This window comes from Sorex araneus, chromosome 5, assembly GCF_027595985.1.
Source record: "Sorex araneus isolate mSorAra2 chromosome 5, mSorAra2.pri, whole genome shotgun sequence".
NCBI lineage: Eukaryota > Metazoa > Chordata > Mammalia > Eulipotyphla > Soricidae > Sorex > Sorex araneus.
In genome coordinates, this window is record NC_073306.1 from 131,765,280 (window position 1) to 131,790,772 (window position 25,493).

The 25,493-nt window shown below is 50.9% G+C and overlaps 1 protein-coding gene across 11 annotated transcripts in view; it reads right to left on the minus strand.

Moving 5' to 3' along the window:
- Window positions 1-25,493, minus strand: part of STAU1 (staufen double-stranded RNA binding protein 1) — a 56,340-nt gene that overhangs the window by 23,319 nt on the left and 7,528 nt on the right. For 4 of the 11 annotated variants that reach the window (XR_008630302.1, XM_055140287.1, XM_055140284.1 and 1 more), the window contains exons 2-5: window positions 17,009-17,070; window positions 7,411-7,699; window positions 5,142-5,266; window positions 454-658 (exon numbers count right to left, since the gene is read on the minus strand). The exons of 1 other annotated variant lie outside the window; for it this stretch is intronic. Coding sequence is in view for 5 of the 10 variants with exons in the window: in XM_055140287.1 (XP_054996262.1) it covers window positions 454-658; window positions 5,142-5,266; window positions 7,411-7,615 (535 nt within the window). In the remaining 5 variants the exon portion in view is untranslated. Of the gene's footprint in view, window positions 1-453; window positions 659-5,141; window positions 5,270-7,410; window positions 7,700-17,008; window positions 17,071-25,493 lie in introns of those variants that run through there. 6 more of the 11 variants (XM_055140289.1, XM_055140288.1, XM_055140290.1 and 3 more) reach the window with 4 other exon arrangements.

The window sequence follows — 25,493 nt, forward strand, 5'->3', positions numbered from 1 at the left end:
CCGGGAAAGCCTGCCAGCCTCGCCCTGCCCCGCCAGTGGTTCCCAACCTTCCGCCAGGCTCTCGGGGACGAGCACTGTCCCTGCTGCAGTCCCCTGTGTGGATCCGAGAGGCGTCAGCGACAGATTTGTTAGTTCTTTTTCAGTGATCAGGAGATGCGGGACTGACCGTCACGGTCTCTGGTCAGTCTGCTCGCACTGCGTTGGAGTAAATCCCCCCCAAGACCCGCATTCGTGTTCTCTGGACCACCTTGTCAAGGGGGAAATGCCTTCCCGCTAAGTCTTCGTCCCGGGACCAGCTCCTGAGCCTGTGGGGTGCGGAGGGCGGGGCCCTGGGGTTGGGAACCACTGGGAAGGGGGCGGTGTGGGGCGCGAGAGAGACGCGTTTGCCACTGGTAGTGCGGAGTCCGTGATTCAGAACCGGCCAGTCGGTGAACTCAGACATACTGAAGGTACCTCTAGACACACTCTGCAAAGGAACCTGGCTGGGCCCACGCGTAATACCTGGATTCCTTCCTTCGCTACGGAAAGGGCGGACTATAGGTTTGGGAAATTTTGTTCCTTCCAAAGCTTTGGCAGCAGCTGTGTGCTGGGCTTTTTTAATACTAGTTCCTTCCGCTTCCCAGTTCTGATCGCCAAGTGTTAGCTGTACTGTAAACACCTACAAATGAAAATGGTGAGCTCTCAATTCAGGAAACCTGGCGTTGGCGTCACACGTCACTCGGACCGTGAGGTTACGGTCCTGATTTAAAAGGCCTTGTCATTCTCTTCGTGATTTCTCCTTCCACCCACTGTTTGTGGTTTTCACAAACACCAAGACACACCATTGATGAGCACTGCACAGCACTCCATGGAAAACCTATGCCTTGAAAGACAGGAGAAACCTACTGAAACTTTTAAGTATCTTTTTATCAATTAAAATATTAGGTACAGATTATTTAGAAGTCAACCAAACAGAAATTCTATTCCAATTATTTCTCATGAAAGGTAGTTAACAAACTTGATTTGGATACACAGTAGTTTCTTACACAAACTAAAGTATTTGTTCTAATGTTGTCATGTGTCTGTAGATTCTTTATCTGAAAACACCATCATTAAGAAAACAGAAAAAAATTGGGAATGACATACAGATTCTGAAATGCTGCTTTCGACTGTCCTAAGACTGTACTAGACACTGCCTCCACTGTACAGAAAGGGAGAGGGGGAAAAAAAAGCCAGATCCACAGCAATCAAAGATCTAAAAATGCTCGAGCTCTGAATAGGTACAACACAGCTACTTTTGGCCTTGATGAGCGCTGTGATGGCAAGCCTGCTTTCCTTCTTCTTCTGTTTTGGGGTCAAATCTGGAAATGCTCAGGGGTGACTCCTGCCTCCACACTCAAGAACCAGTCCTGGCAGTCAGGGAACCAAACTGAATGCCAGGGATCGAACCCAAGTCGGCAATGCGCAAAGCAAGCACCTCACCCCCTGGACTACCTCTCCTTTTCCTTTATAAGACATAGAAGGCAACCCAAGACCACATTCATTCTTAAAATTAGATCACTTAATACTATCCGTATTAAATTAACAAATGGGGGGGCAAGGTGACAGTACAGTGGGAAGGGTGCTTGCCTTGCACCGGCCGACCCTTGTTCAATCCCCAGCATCCCAACTGGTCCACTGAGCCTTACCAGGTGTGATTCCTGAGTGCAGGGCCAGGAATAAGGAAGCTCTGAGCATTGCCAGGTGTGGTCCAAAACCAAACAAACAAACAATGGGGGCTGGATCGATAGCACAGCTGGGTAGGGGGTTTGCCTTGCACTCGGCTGACCCGGGTTCAATTCCCAGCATCCCATATGGTCCTCTGAGCACTGGCAGGGGTTAATTCCTGAGTGCAGAGTCAGGAGTGACCCCTGTGCATCTCTGGGTGTGATCAAAAAAAAAAACCTCAAGCCTAACAAATGAACAACAGAGAGTACAGGAAGTGAGGCGTCTGCCTGGCATGCGGCCACCCCCACCTGATGTCCCTTTCAGTCCCCTGAGCACCGCCTGTGGTCACTCCTCAGCACAGCAGACCAGCCCCAAGTCCCGCGGGCTGCCAAGCACCCTCGCCCAGGGGCGGACCCCCACCAGACAGTGACCCGCAACCTCGGGGTCCTACCAGGCTCCCGGAGAGAGTGCCACATGCTCCCAAGTCTCAGACGCGCCACTCGGAATTTAGCAAGGGCAATTTGACTAACTTTTCTGATTTTACCAATCCATATCCCTTTATTTCATTTACAAGTAACTTTCATGAGAAACCAGGAAGCATATCTGAGTCACTTAAATTTGGTGGCTGAGGGGACGGACAACCGCCTTCTGAGCTGGGTTTTCTCGTGGGTCTCAGCCTCAGGATTCCCTCCGTGAGCCAGAGGGGAGATGTCAAGGCCAGGGTCCCTCTGCGAACACGAAGGGTCTCCTAGGACCCTGCCACAGCTCCCGAACTGACTCAGTGACGCCCCACACCAAACCCTGTTGGGCCCGAGACGCCAAGAGCAGAGACTGCCATGCTCCTCGACCCCTCGTCTTGGTCGGGGCCCCTCAGTTAAAAGACACTGCAGGGGAAATGCGAGTGATGCTCTTTCCTTTTAAGCAGGCACTGACTTCACTTGGACAAACGCTTCCCTCAGAGGCTCTTCCCCCCATGCTGTTCCGCTACTGCCTCTGTGCCCAAGGGCGTGGGCCAAGAGAGAGCCTTGGTCTTGATCCAATTCAAAGCACACCAGCACTCTTTTAATCTGCCTCAACGCCTTAAATAAATGGATAAAAATCACCTAAGGGAAATAACTTTTCCCTTGCAAATTAAACCCAAATAAACTTGGGCACAGACTCAACTGTCGAGGGGCTGAGGGAGCACAACAGCAGGCAGGGCCGCCTGCCTTCCTCCCACCCAGCCCAGGGTCAGTCCCCAGCACCCCAGATGGCCCCGAACCCCACCAGGAATGACCCCTGAGCAGACAGCCAGGAGTAAGCCCTGAGCACTGCCGGGTGTGGCCCAAAATCAAACAAACAAACAAAAAAGGACTGAACATACAGCCAGCCAATGTCCCAAAGCACCAACATTTAAATAAGGAAGTACATATTGTAAATACCAAAAACAGTCAATAAAGGGAATCCCCAAGTTAAGGTCTGAAAAAGACAATCCTGTAGAAAACAAGCTTAAAGAGTTATAGAAAATGACCAGCTGCTGGCCAAATCTCAGGTATATTCATACTTCCAAATATTAAAACTACTTTCAAGTGAGAAACGGTTTTCTTTTTTTTTTTTTTAATTTTATTTATTTATTTATTTTTTTGCTTTTTGGGTCACACCCGGCGATGCACAGGGGTTACTCCTGGCTCTTGCACTCAGGAATTACCCCTGGCGGTGCTCAGGGGACCATATGGGATGCCGGGGATCGAACCCGAGTTGGCTGCGTGCAAGGCAAACGCCCTACCCGCTGTGCTATCGCTCCGGCCCCGAGAAACGGTTTTCTTATCTATGTTTTTTGTTGATTGGTTGTTTTGTTTTTTTTGTTACTTTTTTTTTTTTTTTGGGGGGGGGCGTTAGGGGCAATTCTTCGGGCTTACTCGTGGCTCTGCATGCAGGCCCTGCTCAGGAAGTGTACAGGATGCGAGGTGGGACCCGGGTCACCTACTGCAAGGCCAGCCCTGCCCCACTCCCCTTGCTCTCCAGCCCCTGTTCTGTGACCATGACAGCTGCCACTTCTGAAACATCAGCCGGCGCCAGGCTCTGTACACTCATATGTCAACGTATAGTCTCTTGAATTCTTACTAGACATGTGGTAGGCTTTATTATCCTGTTTTACAGACGAGGAAACTGAGGCTGAGAAAGCAACAACTTGCCCAAGGTCACACAGCTAGTAAAAGAGCTTCCAACTCGGAATCTGTCCCCAAAGGCTCCCTCAACTGCTGCTACACTATAATGCCACTCACAATTGGTTTAAGTGTCTTTGATCCACAAGGGGGAAAAAAAAAAAAACTGTCATCATTCAAGGCTTGAGGTTTGCAGGTCAAACAAAGTAAGGCTTAGGAGCGGCCACTGGGGCCAGAGCTACAGTGCAGCGCAGGCAGGTGCTGGCACTTCTTGAGGCATCCTACACGGTCCCCCAAACTCCCCCAGGGGTGATCCTGGAGCACAGAACCAGGAGTAAGCCCCGAGCACCATCAGGTGTGGCCCAAAAGCTGTCCCCTGCCCCCCCCCCAAAGAGACCATTCAGGGGCTGGAGCAATAGCACAGCAGGTAGGGCGTTTGCCTTGCATGCGGCCGACCCGGGTTCGATTCCCAGCATCCCATATGGTCCCCTGAGCACCGCCAGGGGTAATTCCTGAGTGCAGAGCCAGGAGTAACTTCTGTGCATCACCAGGTGTGACCCAAAAAGCCAAAAAAAAAAAAAAAAAAAAAGACCATTCATTCTTAATGTTATTATCTTTACTGCAAGGCTAGACTCAGAAATAGAAGGTTCAATTCCTATCTCTCATAGCACAATTGCAAAAGATAAGGCTACATATGCAAATATTTAAATTCCAAGATACACATTAGCACATACCAAACAAGACTAAATTCCTGAATAAGGAATAGCAAAATTTCAAATTACAGTCTTTTAATCTAAGATAAGGGGAAAGACAAGGGTAACCAGAATCAGAGAAAATCTTAAAATACTTTTGAAACGAATCTCTCATGTTCAAACCTGGACCAGTAGCAAGTGGCAACACTGATTTCCCATCGAGCCCCTCTGCTGAGCCCGCCACAAGCAGGAAGGATCCAGAGGCAGGCTGGGCCAGGAGGCCCGGAGCCTGGAAAATTCAGGGGGCATAACTCACAGATACTGGGGGAAACTGTTTCTACTCAAAATCCTGAACAACCACACACTAACTGAAGTCTAAAGAGTCAAATAGCCCACCCCCCGACCCCTCCACGAAGCTTATCTTTTCTCCGACCCATTCAGTAAAGATGAGGGAAAAAAGGAAGCAACTAGTCAAATCAATGCTTTGGCTTCGCTTCCTAAGACCACCTCAGGAGTTTGAAAATACAGATTCTGACTGACGGCACCACTGTCAACATATAAAAAGACAGAGAACATTCCTAGTGGGTAGAAATGCACAAGCAGTATGGACAATATTTACCTTACAGTGAGCTGGACCTTGCTCACGCAAAAGCTTATACTCGGGCTGAATCTTGTTGAAACGGGCTAACTCATTCACAAGACACATTGGGGTTTTCTCTTTGGGGTGTGCCGTGTTAGAAGGAACTGAAAAATAATGCAAGAGCATTGAAGTCAACTAGAAGCACGAGTCTGCTGCTCTCCCGGCGACGGGGGTAAAAATAAAGACGACAAAAAGGAGGGTCGAGAGACTTAGTGCAACAGAGAAACAAAACTGCAGCCACTCGGGGGAGAAAACTCAGGCCCGTCCTGCCCCGCGGAGGCCGGGGGATGTGTCTCCCGAAGAGAAATAAAACCAAGCCACGGCAGGCGAACGAACGACACCTGGAGTCCGGTGAGGCTCTGTGCTGGGACCCACCCGGTCTGAGCCGGCCGCTCACACGACCGCACACGCCGCCCACTTCTCACACCAACTCCAACGGAATCGCCCTTTCCCGCACAGTGAGCTGGTTCTCCCCCTGGGCTCCCCCGGGGTCTCTCCAGAGGCCACGGCCCTCGGCCCACCTACTTCTGACAACTGTGTGAGTATGAATAATAAACTGGGCTTGGCGGGCGGGTGGGAGGCAGGAGGATGGGGACAGAGGAAAAAGCAATAAATCCCAAAGAACCCAAATAGTCTCTGCCGCTGTCTTCTCCTGACAGTCTCGAATGGGAAATTTGGGGGACACTGAGTCCCTAGCACACCAAGTCAAGAGAGAGTGCAGGAGGTCAGGGGCTTGCCTTGCGTGTCTCGTACCCCAACCTCAACCCGGCAGCACCTGTGATCCCCAGAGCGCCCCCGGGGCTCACTCCTGAGCACAGAGCCGGGAAGAGCTCCTGAGTACCGCAGGATGTGGCCCCAAAACAAAACACAAGAACTCAGGCCAGGGGGTCGAGGGGTGCGGAAGCCGGGCAGCTGGCAGTGTGAGAGGGGAACAGTTTCAGACACACACAAAAAAAATTTTTTTAAAAGGTTTCCTGGGGATGAAGAGGGAGAGAAACGGAGGCAGCTTGAGACACGTGCGCAGCAAAGAACACGGGCTCCCCCGGGCCGAGGGAGCCGGCTTGCACACCCCAGCTGCTGGGGAAGGTGCCGACACCAGGGGCCCCTGCACGGCGCAGGGACTGGGCCCAGCAGCCACACTCTGACCCGACTCACAGAGGAAAGAAAAGGAGGACCAAGGAGAAGTGCAGGGAAAGGGGAGGCATAAGGAAGGGCGAGAAGAGACCGTTGAGGTGATGGACACACAGCCGCCCAGCGGACCCCCAGGGCTTTGCACTGGCTGTGCCACTTTGGGTATATCGAGGGAAAGAAGTTTTGGTGCTAGTGCTGGTGGAATTTAGTCTTTTTTTCCGCTCCCCCCACCCAAAATGTTTCGAGTCTTTTCCAATCAAGTACCTTCAACTCATTTTCGGAGAAATCATATTTGAACAGCCGTAGGGCTTTTGACCTGTGTTCAATTCCTCCGTCCCTCTCGGAGAGCCCGGCAAGCTACCGAGAGTATCCCGCCCGCACAGCAGAGCCTGGCAAGCTCCCTGTGGCGTATTCGATATGCCAAAAACAGTAACAAGTCTCACAATTGGAGACGTTACTGGTGCCCGCTCAAACAAATCAATGAGCAAGGATGACAATGACAGTAACAGTTTTTTTTAAAAAAAAAAAAAACAACTGATTTTCTCTTCCAAAAATCTCTGCTTTATGGGGCCAGAGAGATAACACAAGGTCAGGGAAGGCGCTGGCCCTGCACATGGCCCGCCTGGGGCACCCTGTGTGGTTCTCTGAGCGCCGCCAGTAGTGAATCCTGAGCACAGCTGGATGTGGGTTTGTGGGGCGGGGAACCTCTGCCTTGTTCAGTTTCTAACTGTCCCTCATATAACAGCTATACTACTTCTAAAATCTCAAACTTACTCGTTCAAAATAAAAAAAATTTAAATGCCCATGTATTTTTTTTTTTTTGCTTTCCAGTAAATCTGGCAGAATTTTCCCACATAAAAAAAAATTTCCAAAGTGGCTTTACTGTTTAACTCTTTCATCGAGCCACCACTTTTTAACAGTTTTACGGTTTGGTTTTCAATTCCCTTCCTTACACCGTGAAACGGCCTGTCCACTGAGGCCTCCGTCACCGTTAATATACAACCAGGCGCTCCCTCGCGCGCGGCCGCGTGCCGTCTCCCTGCAGCTGTCACCTGTCCGCTCAGAAACAAGCGCAGCAAACATTCCAAACAGAGGACACTTGGTTTCCGGTGCTTACCTGCAGCTGCACTGGTGGAGGTAACAGATGCAGAGGGTAAAGCAGAGGTTTGGATAGGTCTACCTGCATTCTCAGAGGGCAGAGAGCTAGCAGGAGGAGGAATACTCATCAAAGGCTGGGAGAGAAGAGACTGGTTCCTGTTCAGTACTGGGCTCCCTGAGAGAGCAGCGGATGGGTTCTGAACTTGCACTTGAACTTGAGACATGGTCACTTTCAACAAAAGTGAACAACTGCAGGTAAACAGCTTTCAGTGCAGGTTAATTCAGTGCTATGAAGTCTAAAGCGCTACCTAAAAGTTGCGAGGGAAAGAAAATAAAAAGGTGAATTATAGAGGAGATACGTAATTGCCGATATTCAGTCACTCAGGTGTCACGTGCTCCCGGGAAGCTGCCGTGCGGGGCACAGCCTGTGTGGAGCCCCGGGACGGGCCTTGCCCTCTGCGACAGCCAGTTCCTCTCGAGGCCTCTGACTGGCTCCGTGTTCTTCACTGACTCACGGCTCACATGCTCCGCATGTTTAAGAAAATTCATGGGCATAATTACGTTTATTGTTGAATACTGAGAACTGAAAATCGTACTGTATGCCCCAAAATGGAAACTTGAAAATATGGAGAAGGTTCCTATAGTATATAGGAGACTGTAAAGGTTTCTGATCTCTCGTTCCGAAGAGGCTGAACGTAAGCTAAGTCCCTCACAGCGTTCACGGGTGAACGTGAACACAGACGCCAATGAAGGGCCAGACTGGAACCGCTAAAGCCGCCCGTTAAGCTGGGGGCTTTCTCGCTCCTGGGCATCCTTCCCCTGAGGATGATGAAAGATCTACTGCCCTTTCAGTTTTGTTTCCACAGCTCACGGAGCACTGTAGAGAACCCAACAAGAAAACTGCTGCACTCCTAGCACAGCGCACAGTCCTGAGAAACCATCTGAGTGACAAAGGACAGAGTAAGATGTTTGTACCATTAAAGTAAGACGGGGAGATGGAAAGAGAGATTGGACCCAGACTGGCCGCAGCTGGTGTGGACTGAGGCAGGAGAGATCGCTCACTTCATCTTGTACGTCCCGATGGCATTACTTCTAAACACGTTTACATTTTGTCACACGTCAAAAATAAGAACAGTTCTGCTCATTTTCAAAATCTCCAAGTGTTCAAGCAAGTCAGAAGTACTAAAAAAAATAACCAAGAACAACTAAGACCAGAAATAGCCAACCAAGGCAAAAATCAGCAAACAGCATAAATTCTGTAACACACGGTTAGAGGAAATGTTTACGTCTCGGCAGAGTGACAGGACTGCGCAGACAGCGCCTTTGCCTTGCGTGCAGCCAACCCCGGTTCGATCCCTGCCATCCCATGTGGTACCCCTTGAGTCTGCAGGGTGACTCCTGAGAGCAGAGCCAGGTGGAAGCCCTGAGTACTGACATGTGTAGCCCCAAAACAAACAAACAAAAAATTGTTAAGTCTCCACTAAAATTATTTTTTAGAGATCAACTAGAAAGAGATGAATGACCAGAACACTCACATCCTCTCTTGCCAAGAGCAAAACAAGGATCGTAAACCTCGAAAGACAAAACACACACACAACACCCGGCTCACTGTGAAACCTGCCCGTGGACTAGACGCCAAGTCTCACCTCGTTCAACAACACCCGCACGACTGCCGCTGCTCCCTGCTCACGTCTAGAATCAGACTAAAGGGAGATTCCCTGAAGACCACAAGAAGGGCCTTACTGGGCAGGTTTTGGTGCTCGGAAGCAAGTTCAGAAACACTCACAAGCCTGATTACGAACTTACTTCTTCCTTTTTATTTCCTTCAGCTACCAAAATCCAAGTCTTTTTCTCTCAATCTCCTCCCCATCTGACTCCTTCCTTTTTTCTGAACTGTCTCGAGGGCATTCTCCTACGCCTCCTCCGGCCCCTGAGAGACATTTCACCACACTCAAACCCTCACCCGGACCACAGGTCATAAAGTGAAACCATGACCCAAAGCCAAGTGTCTGTTGCCCGTCCCAGAAGGAGCCACCCGCGCCCGCCCCGGCGCGGAGAGTCAGACGCCAGCGACTGGCCTAAACTTAGAAAGGGCGGGCACAGCTGGCTGCTGGCTGCTGTTTCCGGCAGGCCCCGTGCCAGGGCCTCCGGCCTGAGACCCAAATACAGAGTTTCCAAAAGTCGAGGAAGAGAACAAGCCGGCTTCTAAGCAAGAAGCCCCCCAAATGCTAACCTCGAGTTTATCCGGAGCAGTTCTACGTTCCTGACTGTCAGTGAAAGGTGCCTGTGGCCAGGGGCTGCTCGCAGGGGTGCCCGAGACTGAACCCGAGGCGCGAATGCGAGCACGTGCTCCAGCCCTTTGAACCGTCTCCTGAGCCTAGAGATAAAATACTTGAACTCTCCTAACATAGCTGTGCACTTCGCAAAAATCTTTAAATGTCCAACCTAATATTAAAATTTTTAATTAAAATTAAAAAGGATGCATGAATAAAATCATTTGCAAATTTTAACAGTTTCATATGTGTCTGAAAGCAACCTGAAAGATTCTGGGAAGAATCTAAAGTAGTGGTTCTCAAAAGCAGGTGAGCCGACCCAGAAGGGCGGTGGGTAACGTCTGGAGCCGAAGAGGGGGCACGCTCTCTCGGCATCCCGAGGGCAGATGGTCCAGCGAGACTGTTTGGAACACACCCACCGACCAACCCACAGACTGAAACTCACTACTGTGACGCTGTGCGGCAGGAGGAGAAAAGCCCCTTTCCCCTGAGAAGGCTCACACGCCCCCTCCCCCGCTCTGGCTGGTCGTGGTGTCGTGTGGGACTTGGGGTCTGTGTTATTTGTTTTGGTGTTCTGATCACACCTGGGAGTGCTCCTCTCCGGGCTCGGGGGTCCACGTGGGAAGCCTGCGACTGAACCCGGGTTGGCCACATGCTAAACAAGAGCCTGACCTGTACCATCAGCTGTACAATCAGTTCCAGCCCTTTTTTGTTTTTTTTGGGACCGTGTGTGCTCGGTCACTCCTGGCAATGCCAGAGGACGAGAGTGCCAGGAACTGAACCAGTGTCGGCCACGTGCAAGGTAAGACTCTCAGTCCCTGGATTACACTTACATTTTACCAAAACAGACGTTTGGGGTTTTTTTCCCCCCAAAGAAAAAGCAGCCATCGCAGTTAGGAAAATAGGAGAAATAAACTGTTTACCCACAGAATTCTTAAACATGAAAGCTTTTCACTATTATTATTCACAGAGATCATAGCGGCATTCAGGGGACTCACGAAATTCTGGCATTATCTCAGAGTAAGCTCTGGGGGCCACAGGTACAGTCCAAAGGCCTGGAGCTCGCGCGTGGCAAACACAGTTCTGAGTCCGGTCCCAGGCACCACGTGGCCCCCATAGCACCAGCGTGGTCTGGTGGGCCCCAGCGCTGCTGGGAAGCCCCTGCACCAACCACGGCCAAAACAGCAAGTAGGACTCGAACCTGAGCAGCTCCACAGTGCTCTGCCATGAAGTGCAAATCCGTAAGTGGGAACTTTTCTCTTTAACCAGCCTCTAGGGGTGTTTTCATCAGATGAATTGGGAACACGGGAGATTTAAACGCCTAGCTGGGGGAGATTTAACCGCCTAGCTGGGGGCTAAGGAGGCAGTCGAGGGATTAGGGCTCGCAGCAAGCTGGCCCTGAGTCTCAAGGCACCCAAGGGCTGCAGACAGACCCGAGTAGCAGGGACATGAGACCTGAGTTCAGCCCCCAGCACAGCAAAAAGGAAAAAAAAAATGAAAGAATTAAGGATGGGCAATAAGTAGGGAGGCTCTTGCCTGGCAGGAGGCTGACCCCGTTTCAAACCCCAGCCAGACCTCGTCCCCCCAAGTGTCACCCTGGTTGCTCCCGGAGAGTCAGGGCTCCAGGGTACAAAGACGCAGCCCCAAGCCCCTCAGTGTGACCCAACCCTCCCCACCAGCCAAAGGAAAAGCTTGAAGCAGGCATCCTGCCTTCCTCCCAGGGCAGGAGCCGCCTGGATGACCAAGTCTGGCTCACCGTGCGGCTATTTTCCTGACACCCATCTCCAGCACAAGGACTCAGAGAAGGGAAACACGCTCATCTGACACTCTAACCCTAGGCTTACGGCAACACAGAACAGCGCCACTAGCTAATGGACAGTTCCAGGTGGCTCTTAACCGATTACAAACTCCAAGCCCACTGAGATCCTACTACTGGCTGGGTGACATAAAGCTCTCAGGAAAACAAAGTGACAAAGCTGGCGAGATCAGTACGGCAGGTAGGGCGCTCGCCCTGCACGTCCCCCACATCCTACTCGGTCCCTCGGCACCACCAGGAATGACCCCTGAGTGCAGAACAGGGTTAACCCCTGAGCATCGCTGGGTGTGAGCCCAAAAGCCTAAGAAAAGGGGGGGGGGGAAAAAAGGTGGCTCACGTTATAGCGACAAGCAAAGCCAGTACAAAGTCTGGCTTCAGTCCTGCCACCGGATATCCGCACTGCCCACCTCCAGGAACGCCAGACGTAGCCCCAACCAACTGCCGAGAGGACGGGCGCTCAGACACTTGCCTTGCAAGCTGCCCTCGTCTGGTTCCCCAGCACCACGTAAGGCCACCAAGGCACCACCGCTACCAAGCACAGAACCAGGAGTGGCCTGAGAGAGAGAATACAAGAGCTACAAACCCTTGCATGCAACTGACCCCAGCCAGAACCCCTGGCACACACGCGCCCTGACCCCCCAAACACGGCCACGGGGCACTCCTGGGCAGAGCCAAACAGCCCCAAGCACACTGAGTACACCCTCCATAAAAATAAAATGGGTATTTTTGAGGACCAGAGACACAGTGTACCGGGAAGGCACGTGACTGTGTGCGACCTCCCCAGGTTCAATCCTCGGCACTGTGTGCGGCCCCCAAACAGGAGCAATCCCTGAGCACAGCCAGGTAGGGCCCAAAATCTAAGCCAAAAAAAGTCATAAAATCTTCTTTCTTAAATGAAAAAGTATCTTAGCTGGCAGCTTCCATGTTACTGAGTCCAGAGTTTCCCACCGAGTCACAAGGAAGTTCAAGGGGGAAATACAGGCACACGAACTTTAAACATTTTTGACATCTGCATCGTGGCCAGGGCAACGTAGAGCTGGAAGACGCCTTGCACACAGCCACGCTGGGCGTGACCCTAACTCCCCCCAGGAGAGATTTCCTGAGCAAAGCTGGATGTGGCACAAAAAAAAAAAAAAAAAGGAGGTCAACTCGGGAAAACGGTGGGCAGTGGCGCAAGTGGACGCTGGCGAAGGCCCGGGTGCCGGACACTTGTCTGAAACTCGACCATGAAAGAGAGAGAGATGGCAATTTTCTGGGCTAGCTTTGGTTTTGTTTATTCTGCTTCGGGACCACAGCAGGTGTGCTGAGGCGTTCCTCCCGGTGGGGCTCGGGGGGCTTGATGGGATTCCAGGGGTCCATCCTGGGTTGGCGACGTGCAAGGCGAGTCCCCCTCCCACCGCACTATCACTCGGGTCCCCGGACGAGTGTTTCAGACAGTGGCCTTGCACCCAGTACCTCCCCTCCAAATCCTTTGGGAGCATCAGGGGCAGGGAGCGAAGGGACGGACACACAACCTGCGTGCCAGAACCCGGGACGTCCAGGGCTGACGGCCGCCCACCAAACCACCAACCGCCCCAGACAACAGGTGGGAGTGGCCCCCAAATAGAAAATAAAACATAAGTCCTTCATTAAATCTTCTGTCACGGGGGCACACACGTACAAACGGGCATTACATTTCCCTGCCGTGTCAGAGTGTCAGCAGTATCGCAGCAATGACAGGGGCTGGTCACTCGACACTGAATGAGAATGCATGTGTCAACCCTGTGTACTACATACAGTCTCAAAGGTGGGAAGAATCTACTCCTTAGACTTTCCCACAAAGACACGAGTCTTTACGCAACCAACTTGAATCTGTTCATTTGTTCTCTGTAGATGGGAGGTTCCACCTTCAGAGAAATTTCAACAAAAAGTTTACAGAAAAACTACCTATCTTACAACAGTCCGGAAATACACCTGAGACACTTACACCTCTGCACTCTTATATCCAAGTTATTTCCCAGTTCTTTTTCTAACACAGCTCTGTGTGTGTGTGTGTGTGTGTGTGTGTGTCTTCTTGGGTCACACCCAGCAAAGCTCAGCGATTACTCCTGGCTCTGGACTCAGGAATGACTCCAGACAGTGCTCAGGGGTCCATAAAGGATGCCAAGGATCGAATCCAGGTCGGCCACATGCAAGGCAAACACCCTTCCCCACTGTACTATTGCTCTGGCCCCTAAAACAGCTTTTTAATATTTAGGGGCCAAAGCAATAGGACGATGGCATCTGCCTTTATACACAGCTGACATGGGTTCAATCCCCAGCACCCCATCTGGTCCCCCAAACTTGCCCCATGTGGTTCCTGAGCAAAGAGCAAGGAGTAACCCCTGAGCACTGTCTGGGTGACCCAAAACCCAAACACCCCCCATAAAAAAAAATGCTTATGGGGGAGGGGCTGGAGCGATAGCACAGCGAGTAGGGCATTTGCCTTGCACGAGGCCAAACCGGGTTCGATTCCCAGCATCCCATATGGTCCCCTGAGCATGGCCGGGGTAATTCCTGAGTGCAGAGCCAGGCATTTAGTCGAATGGTACAGTGAAACTTAGTGAGCATCTGGTGCACGCAAAGCACATGTTCTGCAGTTCTCTGAGCTCTCCCTTGGGCCCTTAACAAATCTTCCTGATTGCAATGTGACGGTGTAAACAATCCCCACTACCATCCCACACACCTCTGTGCCGAGCCACGGCCCCGGAAACAGCTGATACACCGACGACTCCAAACCTTGTCCAAGCACCACGCGGCCACGCACACAGACACTGTCAGACACGGTCATCCGACACAGTTACCTCCAAAAAGATGAAGCCAAGCAGGCCGAACTCGCCGGAAGGCCCACCCACCACCACACAGTGCAGGGTTCAAGAGAAGGCCCGGCTACGTCAAGGGAAGAAAGACACAGAGCATAACTCTGCAGCCGACACAGAAGGGAAAGACACGACACGCAGCCCTGAAGAAAACAGGATCATGTGCCAGACGGCGTGACAGAAGGAGAGCCTGGAAAGCAGGGAGTCTGTGATCTCGCACTCGGCGCCGGTCACCTAGCGTGCCCCGGTGCACACAGGGTCCAATGCCAAGCGAGCGATGGTGGATCTTTCTTTCCGGGAAGCCAAAGAGATAATAAAGCAGGGAAGGCGCCTGCCTTGCACACGGCCAACCCCAGTTCAATCCCTGGTTCCACAGAGTCCCCTGACCACAGGACCAGGAGAAAGCCCTGAACACTGCTGGGAACAGAAGACAATAAAATGAAATACTTCCGTACTGATTACTGTTCATCCTAAAAAAAAAAAAAATTCTTCACATATTCTGAAAGGAAGTTAAAAAAAAAAAAAACCACACTGCCTACACAGCGTAAAAAGCAGCAAATTTTATTTTCCTGTCTTTCCCTTCCCTGGAAGAAATTCTTTAAAATAACTTCAAGGGGCTGGAGCAATAGTATAGTGCGGAGGGCGTTTTCCTTGCACGCAGACGACCAGGGTCTGACCCCAGCAAACCATAGGGTCCCCCGAGCACCGCCAGGAGCAATTCCTGAGTGCAGAGCCAGAAGGAACCCCTGAGCTTTGGGTGTGACTCAAAATAAAGTAATAAAACTAAATAACCTCAAGCATTTATTTTTATAATTAAGTACATTTAAAAGCTAAGCGTATGAAAACATAGACATATGCCTTAAAACCAACCAAAACAAAATTTTCATTATTTACTGGGGGTTCTGTCTTTGGGTCACACCCAGTGGTCCTCAGGGTTTATTCCTGGTGGTGTTTGGGGAACCATATGTGGTGCTGGGGCTCGAACCCGGATCAGGCTGGCCGTGGGCAAGGCAAACATACACCCTACAGGCTCTACTACCATCAGGCCCCACCTGGGGAATTTTTAGAGTTGTACTTCGTGACATGTTCTCGAATAAGAAGGGAGGCCTTCAGTCAGCATAAGCGAACAAGCCTTTTTCCTTTCAGGAAACAGAATTTGAGCCATGTGCCTTTTACTAAACACACGACTGCATTTACCATCATCTCCACGCAAAACCACCAATGTCCAAACCCCTGTTCCTTAGAAACCAGCCCAACGCCAAGGAGCAGCCACCAACGTTAATCCCATCACACTAAATCAGATGAATCTTCCGACTTTCACTTCTAGCCCAAACTCATGGACAAACTGTACACTCAGCTCTAGCAAGGCCACTGCAGTGCCTTAGGACCCCCCAAAACACCCCGAGCCAGGGTGTTTGCCAAAGCTTCTGTTGCAGTACACTTAAGAATCACAGCACTGAAGAACTTCTGAGGCACGGTGATGTGACTGGTCCTTGGGAGAGAAAAGCATTACACAAATTCAGTGCAGTGAGGGAGACTCCACCCATTGAGTCTGTGCAACTTCCCTAATTCCTTATACTTCCATTTCCTCAAGCCCAAGGAAAGCTGGGTTAACTGAGCCAATAATTACCACCTCAGAGACATGAAAATGTGCTTTTAATTCTTAGAAGTGCTAGACACACACACACACACACACACACACACACAGCGCAATGTCAACACAGGTAGTATGGTTTCCCTGATGAAAGACTATAAAATCCTTAATACTCTTAATAAAACTTCACTGTCTAGCCCAGTATTTCCCAAAGTGGGTGACTGGGGGTCGGGGAGATTCCCGACAGTCCATCCAGGGGCTACAGCACTAGGAGTCACACTGTTCCCTTAAAGAAAACTGATGTCCTAGGGGAAACTGATTTTTCTCCTGACAGGGGTGGCAGGCCAAATCAGTTCCGGAACCTCTGGTCTAGAAGATCTTAAGTGGCCAGCACTAAAAGGAACTAGATTCATAAAAGTTCTTTGTTACAAAATAACCCAAAAAACAAAGTTGCATGCTCATCAGTTTGAAAACCAAGTTTCCCGTCACCTGAAAGTTCCAAGCATGAAAGTCTGTGTGGCTCCAATGCTTCTGACCACGTCTCGGTTAAGACAACTTCACTGGGTGACCATCACGTCTGCCCCGGAAGTGTGGAAGTGTGTGGCCTTGTGTTACATTCTCACCGACCAGGTTCCCCTCACTAACTTTCTAATGAAATCCCAATAGAAGGAAGGAAGAAGGAAGGAAAGAAGGGAGGGAGGGAAAGAAAGAAAGAAAGAAAGAAAGAAAGAAAGAAAGAAAGAAAGAAAGAAAGAAAGAAAGAAAGAAAGAAAGAAAGAAAGAAAGAAAGAAAGAGAAAGAAAGAAAAAGAAAGAAAGAAAGAGAGAGAGAGAAAGAAAGAAAGAAAGAAAGAAAGAAAGAAAGAAAGAAAGAAAGAAAGAAAGAAAGAAAGAAAGAAAGAAAGAAAGAAGAGAGAGGGAGGGAGGGAGGGAGGGAGGGAGGGAGGGAGAGAGAGAGAGAGAGAGAGAGAGAAACTTACACCATGTAAAACTTGTTTCTCTGCTATTACAACTAGAAGCTAAGAGCCATTCTCCATGCAAGTCACTGGACCAGATTCTGAACAGGGCCTGCGGACCATACAGTCTAACCGGGTGTACCTTAAACGAGAGGCTCCTGGATCAAGGCAGTTCTGGCTCCGTGCTGAGTGGCTAGGAAACCCCTAGAAAATAAAAAAGCATTGACAATTTATTAAAGTAGATCTTTATCTGAAGGCATAGTATACGCTGCGAAAGTTCTGGAGCAACCTAAAACGTACAGGAGAGCAAGCTTCTGAGAGCACGTGTCAAGCGTGAAGGAGCAGGACAGACCCCAGGAGACACACCGCCCAAGGTGTGTCTTGCAGCGACACTAACACAGAGGACAACAGAAAGTTCCTTTTCCAGTCTCAGTTCATGAACAGACAGCTGTGAGTTTTTGGGAATTAATTTATTTCTTATTTTGAAGCCACGCCCGGTGACACGCAGGGCTGCTCCTGCTTCCCTGCCTGGAGTAAATCCGGGTTGAATCCCAGTCAGGTGTGTTTTAGGTTTCTTGGATTTTGGGGTTTTTTTCCCCAGTTTGGGGGGCCACCGAGCTCGGGGCTGACCCCTCCTGGCTCTGCACTCAGGAAGTCCCCCTGTGCCTGGGGAGTGTCTGAGACGTGGGGACTGACGCCGAGTGCAGGGCCGTGCTCCCCCTCGGCGGAGCCCATGACCCGCCGTGACCGCAATAACCGCCCGTCAGAACCCACAGCACACCCAGGTATGTGGACAAAAAAGAAAACGAGACATATTTCCTAACTGCATAATCCCAGTTTTCAAATTTATGGGTATATTTTTTCTCTTTTAAACAGAGGCTACATAATTTTTTTTTTCTTTTTGGGTCACACCCGGCGATGCACAGGGGTTACTCCTGGCTCTGCACTCAGGAATTACCCCTGGCAGTGCTTGGGGGACCCTATGGGATGCCGGGAATTGAACCCAGGTCGGCCACGTGCAAGGCAAACACCCTACCCGCTGTGCTATCGCTCCGGCCCCACTACATAATTTTTACTCGTAAATATACTTACTATATGCTTGGCAATGCAAAGGCTATTACATAAGAAACTTTATTTAAAAGGAAAATTTCAAAGTCAATCTGCGCATAAACACATATCAAACTGCAAACTAGGGAAAAACACATTACCTCTAGTAAATCCAAATCATCCTCATTCCCAGGATTAAATTTCAGGTGACATCATTCTCAGCTCACAGCTCTTATATTTCCTCCCCATTTAAATGGCTGCAGTCAGTAAAAACTTCCACTTCCTTGACTTGGTACACTTTGTGTTTTCACAACATAAAGTAATTATACTTTCTTTTTACTTATCTTTTAAAATGAATCATCATGAGAGAGTTACAAAGCTTTTGTGATAAGAGTTTCTGTCACATAATATTGACTATATTCTGACTATATCCTTTTTGAGTTCTCACTACTGTTATGGCTTAACAGACGGAAACAAGTCAGTGTCCGATGATTCCAGAAGGAATCCTGGGCTCCTGAAGTCGGGGAGCGGCAGAGCCGGGATGGCACGTGCCCTACACCTGTCAACCTTGGCCCAGTCCCAGGACCACATTCGGGCCTGAGAGCACAGCCTGGGTCAGAGGCCCGGAAGTCACGGTGCACTGCAACACATCACTTCACTGTGTCATGAAACAACATTCACCAGCGACACTCCAATCCCACTGAGGAAGGAAAAGTCGTGGCCAATTCAGAGAGAACCTTCCGGAAAACTTTTTAAACCTTTTGGGGGGCCAGTACTGTTGTGGGGGCAGCATCCCGGATCTGGAGTTGGGGGGACAGAGACGGCAGGAATGGAACCCAGAGCCTCTGTGATGCAAGGCCGAACCCCACAGGGGAGCTCACCCCTGCTCTCAACTGACCCTTTTCCTGGGTCTGGGTTTCGGCTCTGAGGACACACGCAGCAGTGCTCCGGGCTTCCTCCCGCCTCTGCACTCCAGGGTCATTGCTGGAGGAACTCGGGGGGGGGGGACCATCCAGGTGCCAAGGATCAAACCCGGGAAGTGACATGAAAGGCAAGCACCTGCCCCATACCATTCCTCCAGTCCCTCGATTTACCCTTTTAACGTTTGGACTTTAAAACCATCCTCAGTTCATGGGAAATTCAGCGCCCTGTCACACCGACAGCTACACTGACCGCACGCCGTAAAGGGTTACTTTCCTGTGAGCCAGAAGGCAACTCCTCTAATTACATCTGACTGTCAGCTAGTAAAAGATCTGGAACCTCAATGAGCAGGCCCGACAACTGCAGCCAAGACTATAAACAAGTCACCTGGGTTCATACGATAGCACAGCGGGTAGGCGCTTGCCTTGCACGCAGCCGACCCAGGTTCAATCCCAGCAAGGTATGGAGAGTATCCCACCCGCACGGCAGAGCCTGGCAAGCTCCCCGTGGCGTATCGGATATGCCAAAAACAGTAACAAGTCTCACCATGGAGACGTTACTGGTGCCCGCTCGAGCAATGGGATGACAGTGCTACAGTGATACAGTGAATACAACACAAAATTCTCTCTCTCTGACAGAGAAGAACTGCCTGGAATTCTGCACAAAGCCAACGGCCCTGCTGTGTTGGGGGAGTGTGCCGGGCTGTGATCGCTGAGGGTCGCTCCTGCGGGACATGGGGCAGGGCCTGCTATTCAACGGGTCACTCCCGGCAGTGCTCAGGGACCAGATGAGGTGCCTGGAATCAAACACAGCTGGGGTCAGCCGTGTGCAAGGCACCTGCCTTACCCAATGCACCGTCACTCCAGTCCCAGTATTCACTTTAATCTGGAGAAAGTACAAAGTTCAAAAGCCAGTGCGCACATGCATGTGCGTGTACACACACACACACACACACACACACACACACAAACACACATACACACACCACCACCACCACCACCCGCAACAATCGGGCAAGATCTACTCAGGTCATGCCTAACAGCAGTCACTAGAATAACAATTTAAGAAGCACCATCAGCTTACTTCACCCCTAGAAAAATTTCATTTTGAATACTTTTTTATAGTTAATGAGTAACTTTTGTGACAGTCAAGATTCACAGACTAGGCTTACATGTAGGCCTACGTGTCGGACATTACAGACTCACAGACCCACAGGCTAGGCCTACATGTGTGATTCTACAGACCCACGTCTAGGCCTGTATGTGTGATTCTATGACCCACAGACTAGGTCACCGTGGTTGAGGTGAAACAGAATGGCAATTCATGCCTCATCACACTACTAAAACTCCAGATCCAAAATCAGATTTCATTTCTTCCATTCAAAACTAGCCACAGAGCGCTGAGCACTGTCTGCGGGGGGAGCCAGAGGCCTCTTGCTCGAGGGACCCCACTTCACAGGGGAAAGAGGCTGCAGGAGGCAACTCAGTACCAAGCAGAAAGTCTCGCTAAATATTGCCAGTACTGCCAGAACCGTAGCCAGGGAATGGATACCGGAAATGGCTGACACTCTGGTGCGCAGAACACGGACCCTTACACGGCTATCCCCCGGCACCCCATATGGTCCCAAGCCTGCCAGGAGTTATCCCTGAGCACAGAGGCAGGAGTAAGCCCTGAGCACTGCTGGATGTAACCCAAAAAACAAAATATGAAGAAATGACTTGGGGGAAGGGGGAAGGGGGGATGGGGGGAGTTTGATCCTTGATGGCACCAGGAGCAAATCCTAAGCACAGCCAAGTGCGGCCCAAACTCTACATAAACACACACAGACAACACAGACACACAGACACACAGACACACACACTAAATAAAAGAGGCTGAGAAGAAAAGTAGAAAACCACAACCTAACCTTGTTCGAGTTAACTGGAAACTTGAGTAACTCCTTTACAATACAGCAGAATAGTAAAATTCTCTAAAGAAATTAATTTTTCCTTTGCAAGAACCTTTCCTATAGTTAATAAATCAGTTTTAACAAATGCCAAGGATCACAGCAGTAATTGAGGAGACAGTCTCCTTCAACTCAAAAGGTATTAAAAATATCCTCTGCCCCATCTTATTAAACACCACAAGTTTTAAGTTGACTCAAAGCCCTCAGAAACCATTGAGTCAATTTAAAATTTTAGTTTGGCCAGGGATGCCACCATTGGTAGAGCACTTGTCTTCTATAAATAAGGTCTTGGGCTCATTTATATCCAAGAACAACCCCAAAAAATTAAATGGGGCCAGAGTGAATAGTACAGCAGGTAAGGCACTTGCCGGCCATATGTCCCTGGGCCCCGCCAGGAGGGGTCCGAAGCACAGAGCCAGACGCCAGCCCTGAAGCACCACCAGATACGCCCAAATCCCCATGGATACACACAATCACTGTCACTGTCATCCCGTTGTTCATCAATTTGTTCGAGCAGGCACCAGTAACATCTCTCATTGAGAAACTTATTGTTACTGTTTTTGGGAGTGATAGCACAGCGATTGGGTCCGCCTTTCACACGGCCGACCCGAGTTCGATTCCTCCGCCCCTCTCGGAGAGCCTGGCAAGCTACTGAGAGTATCGAGCCCACGCGGCATAGCCTGGCAAGCTACCCGTGCGTATTGGATATGGATTGGATACACACAATAAAATTAAAATTTTAGTTTGACTACAGTCATTTGCCACAACAAAAGGAAACCAGAAATCATCAAACCATTTCAAAGGAATAGTAAATAATGTTCATTTTTTTAAACTATCATACAGGGGCTAGAGAAATTAAACAAGCTAAGGAGCCTGTCCTGGATGTTGCCAGCTCATGTTCGCACCCTGGCACTGAGTGGTCTCCCAAGCACTGCATAAGAGTAAGGAGTAAGCCCTGAGTACGGCTAGGTGTGGCCCAAAATTAAAAAATTAAAAGTTTTAAGTGTCACTGAACCCAGGCCAGAGATGTGGCTCAACACAGAGGGCACGGTCTGCAGGGGTGATGCCCTGGGTTCTATTCCTGGCACTGCAAAAAAAAAAAAGCTCCCTGAACCAACGATTACTCCAACTTGTCTCAAGTTCTAAGACACAAAATCCATCCTCCCTCTGTGGGTGGGAGCAGTGAGGCTGCACAGATGATGCAATTATCCTAAACCAAAGCACCACGGGCTGAGGGGTGGCTCCACGGCAGAGCACTTGCCTTGGAAGTGTGAGGCCCGAGTTCAATTCCTGACGGCTCCCCAACACCAAAAGAAGAGAGAGACAGGACGAGAAGGGGAGACGGGGCGCGAGCACTCAGGGCCGGAGCCTTGCGTGCGGAGGGAATTCCCAGCCCGGGTTCTGTCCGCGCACCGCACAGCCTCACACACACAGCCTCCCGGCGGGGCCAGCAGACCCAGGCTGCCAGCGTGTGCCCAGCCCCACGTCCTGCACAGGGCTAGGGACGCAGCGTGGCGCAGAGGGGCTGCGGGCACCACTCCTTCTGAGGCCTCCGGACAGGCCTCGGTGCCCTCGGTGCCCTCCGCCCCTCCCCGGGTCATCCACCTCAAGCCTGGGCATAGAGCTCAAAAACAGCAGTTTTCTTGGGGCTGGAGCAATAGCACAGCGGGGAGGGTGTTTGCCTTGCATGCAACCGACCCGGGTTCGACACCCAGCATCCCATAGGGTCCCCTGAGCACCGCCAGGGGTAATTCCTGAGTGACAGCCAGGAGTAATCTCTGTGCATCACCAGGTGCGACCCAAAAAGAAAAAAAAAAAAAACAGCAGTTTTCTTTGAGCGCTGGACGAGTTCAATCCGCTTTCCGATTCCTCACCTGCGCCGAGTAACGCTCCCACTGCGATCCCACCTGGCCCGCGGTCGGGGGTCAGGAACTAACAGCAAATGTGTCCTGCCCGGTTCCGTCCCCCTCCCCTCTGGCGCTGCTGCTGTCCTGAGGGCGGGAGGTGGGCCTGCCACCCCCACACTGGTTGGGGTGATGTAAAGTAACACGCAACCCGGAGCAGGGTGAGACACCTGAGTTGCCACGCTGGACACACGCTGGCCAGGGTAATGCTTCCGGATCACAGGGCTCACCCGGCCAGTGCGGGGCACTGGGGCCAGCACGCGGGGGCCCCAGTAAAGAGTGATGCCCAGGGCTGGAGAATGCTCCGAAGGCTGAGCCCGTGCGCTGTGTGAGGGGGGGAGGCCCTGGCTAGATGGCCAGCCCGTCAGGGGGCCCTGAACATTGCTGGCAGCATCCCCTGGGCACCGCCAGGTGTGATACACCTCAGTGAAAGAGCCAGGCTCAGGGCATGCGCACGGCACTGACAGGGCTGAACAACTCAAGGCATCCCATCTGCACGGGGTGTTGGTCTGGTCTGGTCTGGGGGCGACTCCCCGAGCTGCCGAGCTCAGGGCTTACTCTGTGAAGCCAGGAGTCGGACCCGGGCTGGCAGCAGGAGAGATAAGCGCCCTCCCTGCCCTACCCAGACGCTTTCAGTCACAAAACCCCAGTGCACAGCGTCCAGCAAACGCACCCATTCCATGCTGTCATACAATCATCTACGTCCTTAAATGCAGTGTTCAAAGTTAACAGAGGGACAGCTCCGCACCAGCACGGGGCCATGAGCTCAGTGCCTGCCCAAGCGTGGGCCCTGGCTTCCCCACAGAGTCCGTCATCTGCAGGGCACCTCGTGTCATCATCACAACAAAGGAGAGGAAAAATAAACGATTAGTGGCAAAGCTGTGGTTCCCACGGGGGTGATCCCTGTGTGCCTCGAAGGCCATTCAGGGCAGGGCCAACGGTCAGACCCTGGGCACCCGCCTGCACTCCAGCCCTTTGACCATCCCCGAGTCCCCAAAGAACTGCTGTTAGGTTACAAGGAAACAGAACATGCGGATGAAGTCAACCCACTCACGGACAACCACTTCTAAAGCGACATCAAGAATAGAAATGACGGGGGCCAGAGCAATAGGACAGCATGCAAGGAGCTGGCCTTGCACGCAGCCGACCCAAGCTCAATCCCCGGCACCCACAGGGGCCCCTTAGCCAGGGGCGAGCCCTCAGCAGCACCAAAGGGTGGCCCCAAAACCAAAATAATCGCAATAATAACCTGCTGAGCAGTCGCTGTTTCTTTAGGGGAGAAAGACCTTCAGGCACTTAGTTTGGTTTTCTTCAACTTGAGAATCTGGTGACACATGACAAAATCTCCTACAATTCTGACCTGTGTTGTAACAAAAAATCCTGTTTTGCTTCCATTACTACTACAGACCATCGCCACACTTCCCTCCCGAATTAGACTGGAGATTAAAGAGCAGCAGATGGGCTACAGATTTTACAGAAGACAAATGTTTAATCGAAAGCAAGTACTTTCTTGGATGGATTTTTCTACTTTGCTTTCCGTAAATATATGCTGAGGGAGCGCCCTTCCATATATGTTTGTTTTGTTTTGTTTTTGGGTCACACCCAGCGATGCTCAGGGGTTACTCCTGGCTTTGCACTCAGGAATTACTCCTGGTGGTGCTTGGAGGACCATATGGGATGCTGGGGATCGAACCCGGGTCGGCCGTGCGCAAGGCAAACGCTCTACCCGCTGTGCTATCGCTCCGGCCCCGTTTGTTTTGTTTTTGAACCACACCCAGATGTGTTTGGTCCAGCTGTGTTCAAGGATCACCCCTGGTGGTGCTTAAGAGACCATACGGGCTGCCAGGGACAGAACACAGGTCAGACATGTGCAAGGCAAACGCCCCGCCCCTCTGTACTGTCTCTCTAGCCTCAACAGACTTCTTTCGGAAAGATGGGTAATCCCAGAAAATGTTCAGAGTCTGCACAGAATGTTTCCACCTCCCGCTGGCAGCATAACTCAGTGCTCTTACCAGATCTATTTAGGTTCTGGGGACTCACCCCATTAGTACGTGGGGGCTACCCCCGAGTCTGCACTGGGGGACCATGTAATGCTGGGAATCAAACTCCCATAAATCTTTTCCATTTTGTTTTGGTTTTAGGTCACACCTGCTTGGCTGTGCTCAGGGTTTACTCCTGGCTCTGTGTTTAGGACCAACTGGGGTGCCAGGATTCGAATCCAGGTCAGCTGCATGCAAGGCAAACACCAGGTGTTATCTACTATCTCTCTGTACCATAAATTCCTTGTTTCACGGGAGCGGGGTGCGGGGGAGGGGAAGTGCAGTGGCACACCCAGCAGTGCTCAGGGCTGGCTGCCGCCTTTGTGCCAGGGATCACTCCTGGAGGGGCACTCAGGCCCATCTGGGTCAGCCGCGTGCCAAGACAAGTGCCCTGCCTGTCATACGGCCTCTCCAGCCACCATGAATCACTTTTCTATCAACTTTGTCCGCAAGTAAGTGAAGGTAAGTATCCTTAAATTAAGCTATCTTCAGTAATTTTCCATTTTAACATTTTGTTTTCTTCTTTCTGGTTTTTGGTGGGTGCAGCAGTGCCCAGGGGCTCCTCCTTGCCAGAGGCTCACGTCGGCAGTGCCTGGGAGGGACCAAAATGGAGTTGGCCACTTTCAAGGCAAGCCCCTGACCCCCCTACTCTCTCTCCAGCCCTACTTTACCATTTTTTTTAAATAACAGTTTTCTTTGTTTTTAGGGCCAAAAAATTTAGTTACCAGCAAAAGATAAGCAAGAACTCCTGTCCTACAGCAACGACACTAG